The following is a 14,619-nucleotide window of genomic DNA, read 5'->3' as shown; positions in this document are numbered from 1 at the left end:
GAGGAATACAGGAATACAAAACTGTTCCTTTTCGGAACACAGTTTGACAAAATAGAATGTTGGCTCTGTTAGGGCTACTTTTTTTAGCCAATGTACAGGCAAAGAATCACAATGTATTCTGGAAGTCAGACGAGAATGGCGTGTATGTAATAGACGGAGTCTTTAACAAAGCAACGAAAGCCCTTCGCAACGTTGTTTCGACATTCAAGGACACCAACTGGAGGTTTACTATTGATGAGACCATAGGCCACAAAGAGAATCAATCTTTGAAGATGGGTTTTGCCACGAAATCTTCTGAAATTATCCAGAATCTGAGTGCTAACAAAGTTCTGGGAAAGCTTGTCTCCGAAATTTACGGTTTGTCCAAAGTGGCCCTTACTGAAACTCAAGGACGAATGGTAGAAAGAGGTGATTTTAACCCTGTAATTAGTCGTTGTTTTCAGGATTCCTCACAATTTTTGGCTTTACTCACCTTGTCAAAGAAATGGAAGAAAAATGATTACGGCGAGATAACAGTGTATGACAAAGATGGTGAAGTTCTTAGATCTATTTTTCCTCGGTTTGGTAGAGTGATACTAATCCCCTGTGGTATTCAATTCAAGATTTCTCCACCCTGTGTTAATGCTGAAATAAGACATTACTTTCTGCTATCTGAGTTTGGAGAAAATCTTTCAAAATCTAAGCTTGAATCCAAAGACCAGATTTTGTCAGATAATAGCTTGACAAGATTTTTTGCTAATAATTATGAGACAGACAAATTTCAATACCAAGATTTTGCGCCAGAGAACTATGTAACTAAAAAGTTCTACACAAAAGATGGAAAAAAGATATTTGTTTATGATGATGTTTTTCCAGCAAAGGCCATAGATATTCTTCATCAGTATATTGTAAACATTGCTGAGTATTATGAGAGTCCAGTCTTTGAGAAGGATAGTGCAGATAATGTTAAATGGATTATTTCTCTTGATGACCCACATTTTGAAGATGGACCAATTTGGAATGTGAGTAGAAAGCTTTTGGCTCACATTGCTGGCAAGGAGTTTTTCCCTTATGACCTTGCTTGTAACCATGTCCGCAGGACTGATAACACATTTTCTCACAAAGACAACTATGAGGATGCCGATGAGTACACAGTTTTGATCTATCTTAATAAAGATTGGACAGAGAATGATTATGGAGAAACAACTTTCCTACAGGATAATGAAATAGTTGCAGCTCTGAGGCCAAGGTATGGAAGAGTTGTAATTTTTCATGGAACCATTGATCATTCAGCACATCCTTCAAGTCCAGAGCACCAAGGAGCAAGATACACATTTGCAATCAAGACTGCTGCCACCAGAAAACATGCTCTTAATAGAATCCTTGAAAGTGAGGCAGGTCTATCTTTTTCGGGTGCCATTGGCAAATTGAAAAGCTTAGAGACCAAGGGAACATCAGCTCAAAAGAAGTTTGCAAAAAGTGCCATTGATACATTAGAAAATGGCAGGATACCTAGCTCTGAATTCCTAGTCAAGCTGCAGAAGGCCATCAAGTTATAAGCAGGATTGACCTTCTTTATCAATCTTTCTATTCAGATTAAGTGCTTCTTAGGTCTGTATTTAGTAGAGATATCCCTAAAGGCATGGCATAATTTTTTTCTGAATGTTTCCGTGATAATTTATTTTCTGGGGCAGACTGTTATCCTCCTGTTGCACAGAAAGTAGATGGAGAAATTTTTTGGTTTAAGTAGTCATGTTTATTTCAGAATTTTCTTCACTATTTCACACATAATACTTGCAAAATAAATGTCAAAGTTCACAGATACTTGATCTTTGTTCTTCTTGTCCTAATATATATTGCGCACTTCATCCATCTTTTTTGCAAAAAAGACTTTGCTTGATTGCACTCATTTATCCCGCTTTGCTCTGGCAAACCAGATTAAAACCTATTCAAAACTTTTAAAGTAGTAAGTCAAAGCTCCTTTTTTAAAAAAAATTAACCATTCTTTTGTCATTTTCTTGTCATTGGCTTGTCAAATGCAACCAGTGAGTAAACTCTGATCTGCAACTTTACCTTAGAATAAATCTTGATTGATTAAGTAGTGCTATCACAAGAATGGTGCAATTGTATCCTGGCAGAGTGCTTAATTGGTGTAATTTGATCTTCACACCAAAAGGTATAGCTTAGATCTTTTTGCTGAGGTGTACTAAAAATATCTAACCAAGTAACATGTTTGAAAGCTAATCTTTTCTATTTCTATTTTTTACAAGAGTTTATCTAACTCCATGTTTTTGTTATGTTTTGGAAGCACTTTTGAAAGCACAGCAACATACACCAATTCAATGTACAATCTCACTGAGAAAAATTATTCATTCTTCATTGTACTGAAATTTCGTATTCAGATTCAAATTGAGAAGAAGAATTTTAGTCTCTGTGCAAGTTTTGATAATGATTCTGCTGTTGACATTGATTGACATAAAGTTGGTAAATCTATATGGTGTACATGAACTGAGAAATATTTCAACTTGGATGATTTTTGCAGACAAGTCAAATATATGGTTTCAATCATGAACTTAACAATACAAGCACATGCAATGTGTAAAAATTGTGTCCAGACTCAAAATGTTATGGAAAATCCTTATCTTGGATACAAAAAAGCCTTACAAAGAAGTTAAGATTAATTTGCAAAAAGTGCCTGTAAATTGAATTGGTGTATAAATGTTATTCAAAGACTTTTTGTTGAATAGTTTCAAGCCAGAACTCATTGATAGTACAGTTTTAACCGTATTTTACTTTGTTTGCCAAAACTGTATTGCTAAAACTGTATTGCTTTTTGCTGTTTGCTGTATTAATACATCTGATTATATACTGATCACCTACCTCCCCGTATTATATACTGATCACCTACCTCCTCGTGTTTATCAGATCTTCATGATCTAGTGTCAGCTGCTGCTATTAACGTGTATGCTATCATTATAGAAATAAAATATTTTTAAAACTAACAAAAGACACGTAAAGTACATTTTGTAACATCGAACAGATAACAATAATATACAGTTATTAACACTAAGAATTGCTTAGTCAGTCTGGTTTCTTTTTTCTACATGATTTTTCCTTAATTTCTTTTGCATTTCAATCTTAATTTAAACATTAAATGCTTAAACATTGTTGGGAACATGCACTCAACAGTTTCGCAAATTGCTGATTATATAGGTAAGCTCACGCCTTTCGTAATTAGTAGCACAGTTTAGGACGCATGGTGCGAGTAGATGGCTTGCTGCTCTATTCTTAGCCAATTAAGGATCGTGCAGAAGCTTCTAGAAATTTCCAACTATCCTGAATTTGGACTGATTATTGTGCATCACGTAGAGTTCTTAGTTTTGTTACTCAGTTATAAATTGCAAGCTTCTCGAATAACAACAGAAATCATGTTCAGTTCAGCATGGACCTGCTGTCTTTGAAAAGAGCTGCTATCATCCTCAAAGGGCGAAACAGATGAGAAAGGGGTGGTTTTTTTCGAGACGAATCCCCTTGAAGGGGGGAGACCGTCTCTTTTTATTGAGCATTTTCTTTGAGGTTTGTTCATAAGTTGGCAAAGTATTTTAAAAGTACATGTATGTCCATTTACGTTTCTGATAGTACAATGTTGAGGTGGTAAAAATAAAGTTGAGATTGTATTAATCTTGGGCAAATTCTTGTTTTCCCCTTTTTCACAGGAGGTTTAGTGAAACCCTAGCCTTGGGATCCCAAATTTACATTTTGCTCCTTGTGTCCTTCTCATGTAGACACGCTAGTTCGTCAGAAGATGCGCTGGTATTGGAACAACAACTGTTGAATTCTTTTCAGTTGATATTGTCGTAAGAGTCTGAAGAACTCGAAGCTGGATCGCTGCGTAAGACTGAGAGATGATCTTTGAAGCTTCTTTCAATGACATTGCTGATTTCAATTCTCCGTTTGCAGCAACAACCTAGCATCAGATAAAAAAAATTGAGGCAATTGTAGGCAAAGAAGGAGCATTCCCGTGACCTGCAAATATGCACATTGACTTTGCATCTGAAATGTTGTAGTAGGACGCTCCCCAGATCACATGACCTTTTATAATCACGTGACAAGTATTATTTACTCCGAAGCTTTGTAAAGCGGAATTGAGTTATCTTCGTTTCCTCGTTCAGTTAAGTTATAAATCTTGAATGATTATCAAGATATGAAAATGTAAAGAGTGTGTTTCCTTGCTCTACCATCTCAATAATATAAATAGAAGCACCTCTCACAATGTTGGGGGGGGGGGGTACTCTTATGTGGCTATGTCCCTAGTTCCATTAAATCCAAACAAGTATTTACACAACTTTTTAAAGCTTTATTGGAGATTTGATTTGACAGGCCAAGGTCACTGCTCTTCAAATCACTCACTCAATTTCATGAAGCACTGTAGACAGTCTGAAGTCTGGAGAGTTTTGTTTATGAAGGGATTTCTTATTTCATTGCACTAAAACCCTTAAACCCTAGGTATCCCTTGTTTTCTCCACGCACCTATCTTCAGTCATAAAATCTTGCGCGTTTATTTGTTTTTGATGTTCCTACACGCTTTAAAACAAACGAAATGTTTTGGAAAAAGTCCCCACTAATAACAACGAAACTACAATGCCTCTTTTGTAAAACCTTTCCTTTTCAGTGAAAACAGTTCCCAGGAAGGAGGCAACTCTTGATGACATCAAAAATAGTTTTAGCGATTGTAAATTGTCTCTATTATTATTTGAGGTGCTCCTTCGAAGACCCAAATTCCTTTTGAGATTCCAAGATGGGCGCTATAAATACGCGAATGGATGTTTCTGTGACAAATGATTATGAATGAAGCTGTGATGTTAATTGTAACGAATCAAAGGTGTACCTTAGCACTGGCTTCTCTTGCTGCCTCTGCCTCTGCGGCCATTGATCTTTGCAGATGTTGTGGCAATCGCAAGTCTTTTCTGGAGATCATGAAAGCATTTATTATATCAATTTACTTTCAAAAATAGTTTCTACGATTACTTTTAAAGATGTGAAGTCAAAAGCGTTGTATCCTCTCTAAAGTGGCTTTAGACATTCTCTCCAATTTTAGCGAAGGCATGAACCACCAAATTCAGCTACAATAGGCGAGAAATCTGTTCGGTAGTCAGGCTTTATCTCTCATCAATTGCGTATGGAAATTAAAATACGTTGCAAAAAGAATGTGTTTTAGACAATGTAAAGGCGTGTTTTCAAGCAAACTGTTCTTGCTCGTCCTTTTGAGGATATAGGTTTTTTGGGTTAAGTCTTGTGGTTTGTCGATCGGAAAGAAATTTAGCAAGTCGAGGATTTGCTAAACGTTCAGGCGTGCCGCCTTTGATAAAGTCTATGATACCGTTGGTACCTCTAAGCGTGTTTACACGTGATCTAAACGCTGTGTAAGTCATTTTAATTTTTCAGAAGATCTCAAAGTTTACAGAACATTGAAGGCTGGTTGCTAAATCTTCAAAAAGAGAGCAAAAATATATGTGACAGGGAGTACAAATGCTGGAAGACTTCACTAATGGAATAAGAAATACTGAAATCCAAGCTGCTTTTCGAATTAATTTTAAAATGAACGAGTTTTTGCTTTATGAGATTAATTTAAATTTCTACCCGTGAGATTTATAAATCTCCATCTGATCAACGACCTTTGTCTGTTTTCGTATCCCCATGAATTTTTTATCAGGACTTATTCTAAGACATCTGCTAAAAATGTTGAAATTGTCTTTCCATAAATTGGAATAACTTGTATTCAGAATTGAAGCCACAATTTATTAGTTTCTACTCCATGAGACCATGCTTTGAATCAAAACCTTTCTATCAAACAACTTTAATTCTCTTTCAAATTCAATTTGGGCTTGAATAAAAATTAGATTTGAATTGGAATGAAAAACATAAGATGAAGAGGCTAACATCTCAACTCTTTCAACTTTCACTCCCCAAGGTGTTGTTGCCTCATCCAATATGGCCTAAAATCGAGAAAGTAATATCTATGTAAGGGTTCATAAAGTGTATGAGCCTCTATCTGGGCCTTAATTTTATCAATTTTTTGCAAGTTGAAAATTTCTTTGTAGCTTGATGTACCTGATGTTGAAGTTGTAGATATCATCACGACAAAGGTAATCATAGAAACCTCTAAAGTCAAAGCGTATTATGAATGGGCACATAGATATAAAAGCTAGTTTTCTACCAGACATTCGTTATACATTTATGAACACATTCAGCGGCGGCTCCAGCCTGGGAGAAATGGAGGAAGGGGACAAAAGGTGTGTCAGGGACCACGCCCTTTTTGACCACGCCCTTTTTTGATGTTTGAAACTTTTTCTTCCGGAGAAAACACCTCTTATCTCCCAAGAAATGTAGTTTAAGATGTTCCCTGAAGTTTTCTCATCAGGTTTGCAAGATGTCCGTCATGCGCTTTTATGGAAAACAAGCTAGCCCGGTTATGCACGAGAGTTTGGATCTCACTAAGGTGGGATGAATTTTTTCCATATAAACGCTTGAAGGTGGGATGAAGCTGGAAGATAGGATGAAATGTTCATATAACGAAGTTAAATTTAGTCCCACTTGTCAGCACATAGGCTGGCAGATGGAACGATTTTTTCCATAATTAGCTGGAAGGTGGGATAAAATCTACATGTAAACATTCGATAATTCAATCCCATCTAGGTGAGGTAAATTCGCTCGAATAAACAGGCCCTTAGCCGCTTCATAGGAGGGCTTTCTGAATTTCCTAATCAGAAAGACATTCTGTGAGTGGTTACATGAAGAATCAACCTGTTATTATGTAGATAAAGATAAGTCTACCTGCATCTGTCGGCTGACATCTTCTCGATCTAGTAAAGCTTCAGCCAGCGTCTTAGTGCCTATCATATTCCTAAGCGTTGTTTGAGCGAGGAGTTTTGTAGATCCTGCTGCATTTCTGATCTTGGTAACCGAACGCTTCGCCTCTTTTATGAAGAAATAGACAACAGCATCTACGGTCACAGTAACGCTGTCCCTTGTCAGGGCCTGTGATAAAGATAAATGCCACAAATAAATGCCACAAATGCCATTTTGCATAATATCCGTGAAGGAGGGCTCGGGGTGGCCTCTTTTGCTTGCTAATATCAAGAGAGATTTTGGGCTGCTCAGCCCCCTTAGCAAGGGCCAGTTTATTTTTGGTTAGGCAAATTTTCAACTTGGCATAGTGGATTGACATGTTAGCATGCTATTCATTTTCTTTGAGTGAACAATTACTATTAGTCTATTTCTTTCTCTGGAAATAAATGATTTTTCATATCATATAGTATATAGGAAGCGATTCTTGATTTTGTTATTTCATGAGGGTCCTAGTTGCCAGATACAGCAACGATTTTTGCCTAAGAAACCCCTATACATAAGTACTCGATTGATGGTCTATTATGTTCATCACTTGTATTTGCACTCTAATATATGTACTGAACTATTTTAAGTTGCTGAAATAAAGCCTCCATTGGTGGCAAAGCTAGACAGAATCAGGAAAACAGATAAACTTGATTATGTTTACTTGACTATGAAAATACGTGATTATGTTTTCATAAGTGAAAAGCTTCAAGCAGTAGCCTAGCCAAAACATTTTTGAAATAAATTGTTCTATTCATTTTCCTTATTTAACATAAACATTAAGATTTTACAGAAGCTATTTAACAGATGATCCTGTTTTCATTTTTGCCAGGTGTATTCGAAAATTGCAAACAAGCTCTGAGGATTTCAATTTATGGGAACAGAAAAGACTCCTCGAGACGTTTTGAGAAACATTGATGGAAACAAAGATCCTAATTCAATAGTGATTAAAAATGACCTCGGGCAGCCAGAAAAATTTAATCGGAGATATCTGCGGCATATGACATTCATTCAAAAGGTATTTACAACCTTTCTTAATTTATTCAAGGCCTACTAAGTAGGGCAATAGAGGTAGAGCTGCATCTCTAAAGAACAACAACTATGACGCCCCTGCGAACGAGGCGAGGATGCCGACCACAATGAATTACGTTAAATGATATATCGATAGAGGCGAAGGAGCAGTAGCTATAAATTGTTGCACTTTTATAAGAGTCTGAAACTGCTTTTGGTTTTTCAATGAATGGTTAAATTTTTTTGATTATGAATATTTTCTGAGGTTACCATCCTTCTTTGCACCAGTTTGCTTGGAATATCTTTATACTATGCTTCACCTGTAGCGTTTTGAGTTAAGATGACAAATGCGCCAAGTTAATCACTAGACCGTGTGAGAGGAACTGGCTTCCAAATAGCATTTGGTTTCTTGCCTTGATCTACTGGATTCTATTGACAAAACGTCGTTTCATTTGTTGGTATTTACAGTGATTGAATTTGTGCGTTTCATTTGACCTCTACACTGGTGAAAGGTTTTTAGAGAGAGAAGGGGGGGGTGGGGTGGAGGGAGCAGCTGCTCACCAAATTCAACAAGACTCTGAAATATTAATCGAAAATTCGATATTTTTGTTATAGAGGCAGTAGAGAAAGACCGCTCAAAAAACTTCTTGCGCTTGTCTCACTCCTCAAAAAAACGCAACTTTGTTCCCTGGACCGTTAAAATTGTTTGAAGCACTTGATGTTATATCTTCTATCTGCAATGTTATAAAGTCTTTAAAATCATTAAGTGGTTTGCAAACTTACTTCCTGTGGTGGAATGTTGATTGTGACTGTGCGAAGGTCGACTTTTGCCATCTCGTCAATGCAAGGTAACACAAAAAGCAAACCTGAAAATGAATTAATAACATAATCAAAGATTTAGTTAAATTTCTGCATAATACAAGTGATGATTAACTCATGTCCACATTTCAAAATACAGGCTTTCAAGTCTCGAATCTTATTCTATAACAGATATCATTTAAAATCAGTATCTAGCATCGAATTTTGCAACTTAAAAAAACCTTGTGATCTTCAAAATCATGTCTTACTTTGCATTTTTATGTAAATACTTAGCAGAGGTGTGGTCTTAGGAAAAAACAAAAGGGTTACATTCCCTACAAAAACAATAGCAAGGAGTTCAAATCGATTATTTAGCAGTATAAACCAAGGATGCAGCCAAACTTTAAATCTGACAAAATGGCTACATCAGCCTTTTGAATTATTTTAACAATTATTTCTCCTTTTTTCCATTCCTCTTAAACATTTGTACGTAAACGTTTGGTTGCTTTGGTACCCGGTGTGTGCCAGTACCAGTGTCAGTATAAGTGACAAAGGAGGAAAATCTTAAGTTTTTAGAGAACTCTGGTGCTTTTATTTTTTGTCAGTGTATGCATTACCTGGACCTTTGGCACTTCCTGGCAGAACTCTCCCGAGTCGAAAAATAACAGCTCTTTCATATTCTTGGGTTACCTGCATGATACGATAGAGAAAACGATGTCAATTTTCATCGTAAATAATTTATATCTACAGAATTCAAAGGAGTTGTTATTTAAATTACGAAATTAAGCTGTTCAAGCGCTTTTTATCCTATTCGTAGTCATCGACGAAATTGCTGGAAAGTTCGGCCGAAGAGTATCCAGAGAATTGCTAAGAAGTTCGGCAAGAGAGACAAAGAATACTCGTTGTTTTAGACAGGCTTTCTATGCAATTTGGCCAGATATAAGCTTTTTAAACATATAGTATCTTGATAATTTTCAAAGTAAATTATCTTCCCTTAATGTTCTGCTCCTGAGTTATTCATAACATAGGCAAATCTGTTAATGCTAATAGTTTTAAAAGAATAATTGTGCCAACTTGGTTGTCTCCAGAAATACACGTTGGAAATGGAAGCCACTGGTCAAAACAGGTGTAGTCCGGTTAATACGAATGATACATGGCCGGGTTTGTGTTTGTGGATCAAATCAACAACGAGGTCTTCTTTGGTAAGTAGCTCTCAAAAATCCAGCTTAAAGGCAATCTGTCACGACGTTGATTGATTATAAGAACAAAAGGATTATTTATTGTTTCCAGTCCCTCTTTAATTTAACGCATTGTAAAAAATATGGCAGAGCGCTGGAATTGTGTTTAGGCTATTGTTCCAGCTATTGTTCTCATTAACCAATCCACAACGAGACAGCTCAAGATGTAGATAGCTTAGAACGTACCTTTATGCAGAACAGGAGCGACAATGGAAAGGTTAGCAACATGACAATGATACAGAGGAATGCCACGAAATGATTGAAGAAGCCCAACTCAGCTTCCACTTCATTTGGATTTTTTTCTAGTGTGGTAAAAGATATATAAAATATTGACAAAGAAGTACACAATACTTTGAAATATTTACAAAGTACGACAATAAACGTCTTGTTGGCGTAATTTCAGTGCTGGGCTATAGCGACAGGTGGTCTGAAATAAGGCCCCCTCGCAAGTAATGCTGGCCTATCTTAAAGAGTTTCTCCCACAAGCATGCATGGCATTACTAAGGGGTACAATTTGTCAAAATTCCCATGCCAGCAATAAAGCAGCATTGGAGTTATGAAAATTAACTTTGGTATTCGGCACATCATTTCCTAAGCATACCAATTTTGTAGCCATGGCCCTGGCAACAATTGTTGCCAAATGTGTTGGAGCACTGATGTCAGTTTGCAAGGACTTATTAGCTATTTGCCCTAAAACGATGTTGAGTTATTACAAAATGTTTTATATATTGTTTAGGTATAATAGAAAGAAGGGATGAAGTGATTAAATAGGAGAAAAATTGAATATATGTCTTTAGGGGTTAAAAGGGAATTTGATAGATGTTATACTTATTAGAAGAATTTTCCGAAAAATTATCTTGATTTTTCGTCTTTCGCCGTCTAAGAACATTAGAGAAAATAATTTTTTGATGAATAATAAATACTTGCAATAGTCTGAAGAATTATCTTCTAAGAATTAAAAAAAAGAGCATTTATCCTTAATCTTCGAAATCTTTTTTCATAGGAATATTGAACGAAAATAGACTGCAATTGCAATTTTTTCCTCTTTGTTTCAAAGGTTTTACAATTTCGCATTTTGTGCACAAGCCTCCCTTTCACTTAAAAATTCCTTGCTATAAAACACCCCCGCCTTTTCAACACACGTAAATTATGTTTAGAATTCTACTTTTTAGAAGTTAAAAACAAGCAATGTTTTCAAAATAGAAAATTAAAGCGAAAGCAGCGGGATTCATAAACAAAAGTTAATCACTAAGGACCATGAGAGGATGATCTGGCAGTCAAACAGCTTTATGAACACCGGCCTCAAAGTCGAAGAAAAAGAAAACCAGATAAGTCTAACTTGTCGCTTTCAAAGATAAGTGTGCGATCATTTAAAAATTCACCAAATTGTCTTCTGAATGAAAGTTGCTTTGGGAGAGGGCTGTCAATCGAGTACCTTTTGGAGAGCCATTGGTACCAGACCAGAGCTACAAAATTTCGAGCACAGATATAAAAAACCAAGTGGAGGACCCCAGTTTTTGTTCTTGAATTGGCTCTGGTACCCAGGGGGTCAATCCATTTGCTTTCCCTTTATTACCAGTAGCGGCGCCAGCTGCTGCATGTTGGGAGGGCTATGTGCGTTAAACCAGGTCTATTTTCCTTAGGCAAATCTTGAAACAATAATCTTATACCCCCAATCAAGTTAATCTTTATCCATTATCAGAACTATGTGGACTGCGTTTTGACAAGAATATACCGACTCATGATTTGTATGCAAGAAGGAAGTTCCCTAGGGTAGGCTGGCAACCTGATTCTGTGAGTCTTAAAATGTGTGATGTGAAAAAAGCAATCTGCAGAAACAAAACAAAACAACGACGAGAGTACAATACGTTGAAAATCTGAATTTTAAAATTATTATCATACTAATATTGCGCCCAATATTACATACAGGGCTTCACTCGAGCGATTCTTGAGTGCAATTCTATTTGTAGAACTAGGCATGATACTACGAAGCTACCTCGAGCTGGTTCTTAACCAGTTATTAATAATTGCTGTCAAGATGACATGAAATTATAGTGATCACGTCGAAAAGCATTTGACCTCCTGAAATGGATGCATTTTCGCTGCGACTTAATTCCTTTAAGCAAGCTGTTTTTACTACCAGCGTTATAAAGATATCATCGCTGAGCTGCTGGATATTATTTTACATCGGAACCTTTTATTCAATTTCGTTAGTCACTATATTGATGATATCTTTAGCAGCTATAAATTTTGAACGAAACTTGAGCAGCAACATTGATCTGAGCAAGGAGCCTTGTGGTACAAGCGACAAAACACGCGTGAAATATTTTCATCTAAGTTGCAGCGCTGATAGCACAAATATTTTGTTTAAATTCGTCTTGGTAATATTTTTCTTCGTTCCTCTTTATCTTAGAATCAGTAAGGCAAAGGACCATAGGGAATTTCCCTGTTTGATTATTTCATTTGTTGAAGAACTTGAAAACGCCAATGTAAGAAGATTTAAAAAGGGGTCGAGCGAAAACAAAATGCCATCTAGATACACCTACGGTCAATGATTTGTTCTTTTAGAGAGAAGAATAGTAGGTTTGATACATTAGAAGCTTGAATTTTGATCTATGCTTATTTATCCGGCCTTGAGCTTTTGTTGTTGTTTAAATCAACGTTATTTATTCTAACAAATAATACAGGATAATTTGATCACGCGATATTTTCGGTTGTTTTGTTTTAAATGCCCTTATAATGTCATCTGCAGTTTTCGGGTATTCTTCGTGCATTGCAGATCTAGTTTGCAATGGCAGCTTGACTGGGATGGTCTTGATTCACATTGCATTGATGTTTTATAGAGTTATAGGAATAAATTACACAAGACACGTGGAGCAGATTTTAAGAATTCTAAGCGTCTTTAGAATTGATAATAATGGTATTCGGCAAAAGATCTAGGAGAGCAACAGGTTTTTTCAGTGTTTAGTACCTGCCATCGATTCACTCACAGCTAATTTATGGATTTCTAAGAACACAGCTCTTTTACTTACATTTCGGGATATTCAATATCTTACTTGCAATGTACTCTACTATAAATAAGGAGTACAATTGTTTATAAACATTAAAGTTTATAACTTATAATACCTTGAGCTGTTTTATGGCCTATTTCCCACCCGAAGAGTTAATTTGTAAGCACGCCTTGTGCATAAATATTTGCACCAAATGAATTGACATTCATGATGATAATGTTTTCTTTTGTCACAGAAAATACTGTAAATCTTGAAGAAGTTCACATGACATGCTTGACGATAAAGCAAACATTTCATGCGCAAACACTTACCAGCATTGTTCGAATGATTGCTGTTGTTGTTTAGAGAATTCTTTGTTTCATGGGAAGGTATCATTGCCTGCCTCTCGGGCGATATTCTACCAGATTTCGAATTCATATCAACTTCAAAAGAGTTCATCTCGATAGGAGATTGGCAATCTCTTAATACTTCCATTGTGTTTTCCAATTGGGCTTGGTTGACCAGATATCAGTGATATAGCACCAATATGACAATGCTGCTTAAACTATTGCTTGCTGTTGGGGATCTATTTCAGTAGAAGTTCATCTTATGCACGTTTGTTTCTCGTCCAACCAAATTTGATGCAAAATATGCTGCCAATTTCACTCCGTGTCCTCGTTTCCTGCGAATTAGCTATGTGCCAGAGCAGGCAAGTGTTCCGATCTCCGTAACTTCACAAATTTAATTCTCGAAAATGTCTTACTTCTTTTGAAAAGCGAGATGTTGCTAACGCCAGAAATTTCCTCTCTTTTAGGCTTAGCTGGTTACATCCGAGAAGAACAAATTTATCTTGACATTTCCAAGACGATCACTAAAAGTGTTGCCTTCAGCGTTCCTGAAAATTTTACTAACAACAGGCGGCAACCTCAGACATGTTTGACGGGCGTAGCGTTAATGCTTTGTTCAAACGAAGAAAACCGGACTCAACCCGAAATCTAAACAGGTGGATTTTCTTGAATCACAACAAAAACCATAAATTGGATCTAAAGACTTTAGTTCTGTCTACGTAGCATAAATGATCACGGGAACCTAGCTTCAATAATGAGCAGTAATAGCAATATCGCTGAGCAAAATCCTCCGCAACATGTTTCTGCGTCCTAGCAAAAACATGTAAATGTTTATTAAGAAAAGATGTGAAATAAACTGCGCACGAAATCGTAAATGCTGTTCAGAATAACGTACTCGACGTGATTCCATGGTAACCCCTACGTATAAAACCCAAAATCAAGCTAGTTGTTATCCGTTCTGTAGCCAGTATCATTTGAAATTGAGCGCCTGCCAGTTTGCCTTGACCGTCCCTCAGTAAATCAATCAGACGTGTTCCTAGTTAGATAAGAATCATCAGTACTTTCAGATGTTTGTTAGCATTTCGATTCCTAGGAAAATTTCTGCTAGCAACTACTAGTAGTGGAAACTTTGTTTTTGGAAGAGCGGAAGAGAGGGTGCTGCTACAAAAAAGCGGGGCCTCTGGAAAAAAAAGAGAGAAAACGATAAGCAAGAAGAAGGGATTGGTCGCCCTCTAGCATCAGAAGGAGGCTAATCCTTCTGCCCCCCCCCCCCCCTATCAATGTACCCCTGTGTGGAGCCTGTGTGGAGGGGTTCAACACTAGTAAGTCATCCGAGTCGCTTTTTCGATCTCCAGATGAAATTTG

At 36.7% G+C, this 14,619-nt stretch overlaps 2 protein-coding genes across 3 annotated transcripts; one reads left to right on the top strand and one right to left on the bottom strand.

Moving 5' to 3' along the window:
* Positions 1-12: 12 nt before the first annotated feature.
* Positions 13-2,392, top strand: LOC135693208 (uncharacterized). Its single transcript, XM_065211607.2, has one exon. The coding sequence runs from the start codon at positions 57-59 to the stop codon at positions 1,536-1,538; it is 1,482 nt and encodes a 493-aa protein (XP_065067679.2). The 5' UTR covers positions 13-56; the 3' UTR covers positions 1,539-2,392.
* A 308-nt stretch (positions 2,393-2,700) lies between these two features.
* Positions 2,701-14,408, bottom strand: LOC135693212 (band 7 protein AGAP004871). 2 transcript variants are annotated; one of them, XM_065211616.2, is made up of 8 exons: positions 13,240-14,393; positions 10,104-10,219; positions 9,297-9,369; positions 8,665-8,747; positions 6,814-7,017; positions 5,920-5,975; positions 4,868-4,946; positions 2,701-3,946 (listed from the first exon to the last, which is right to left on the bottom strand). In XM_065211616.2, exons 1-8 carry the CDS (start codon positions 13,400-13,402, stop codon positions 3,770-3,772), a joined length of 951 nt encoding a protein of 316 aa, XP_065067688.1. In that variant the 5' UTR covers positions 13,403-14,393; the 3' UTR covers positions 2,701-3,769. The 2 variants fall into 2 exon arrangements, with proteins under 2 accessions (XP_065067688.1, XP_065067689.1); XM_065211617.2 differs by having other exon boundaries at positions 3,807-3,946; positions 5,928-5,975; positions 13,240-14,408.
* Positions 14,409-14,619: the final 211 nt, after the last annotated feature.

Source organism: Rhopilema esculentum, chromosome 11 (genome assembly GCF_057945365.1).
Source record: "Rhopilema esculentum isolate cy_ngs chromosome 11, ASM5794536v1, whole genome shotgun sequence".
In the NCBI taxonomy this organism is placed as follows: domain Eukaryota; kingdom Metazoa; phylum Cnidaria; class Scyphozoa; order Rhizostomeae; family Rhizostomatidae; genus Rhopilema; species Rhopilema esculentum.
This window is presented reverse-complemented; position numbering and strand designations above follow the sequence as displayed.

Bases quoted from the DNA above. Each gene is read 5' to 3' on its own strand.
- LOC135693212 (XM_065211616.2), bottom strand. From the start codon at position 13,402: ATGGAAGTATTAAGAGATTGCCAATCTCCTATCGAGATGAACTCTTTT. The intron at 9,370-10,103 runs GTACGTTCTAAG...CGTATCATGCAG, and splicing joins CGCTCCTGTTCTGCATAAAG to GTAACCCAAGAATATGAAAG. The intron at 7,018-8,664 runs GTAAGTTTGCAA...TCTTTATCACAG, and splicing joins TCAACATTCCACCACAGGAA to GCCCTGACAAGGGACAGCGT.
- LOC135693208 (XM_065211607.2), top strand. From the start codon at position 57: ATGTTGGCTCTGTTAGGGCTACTTTTTTTAGCCAATGTACAGGCAAAG.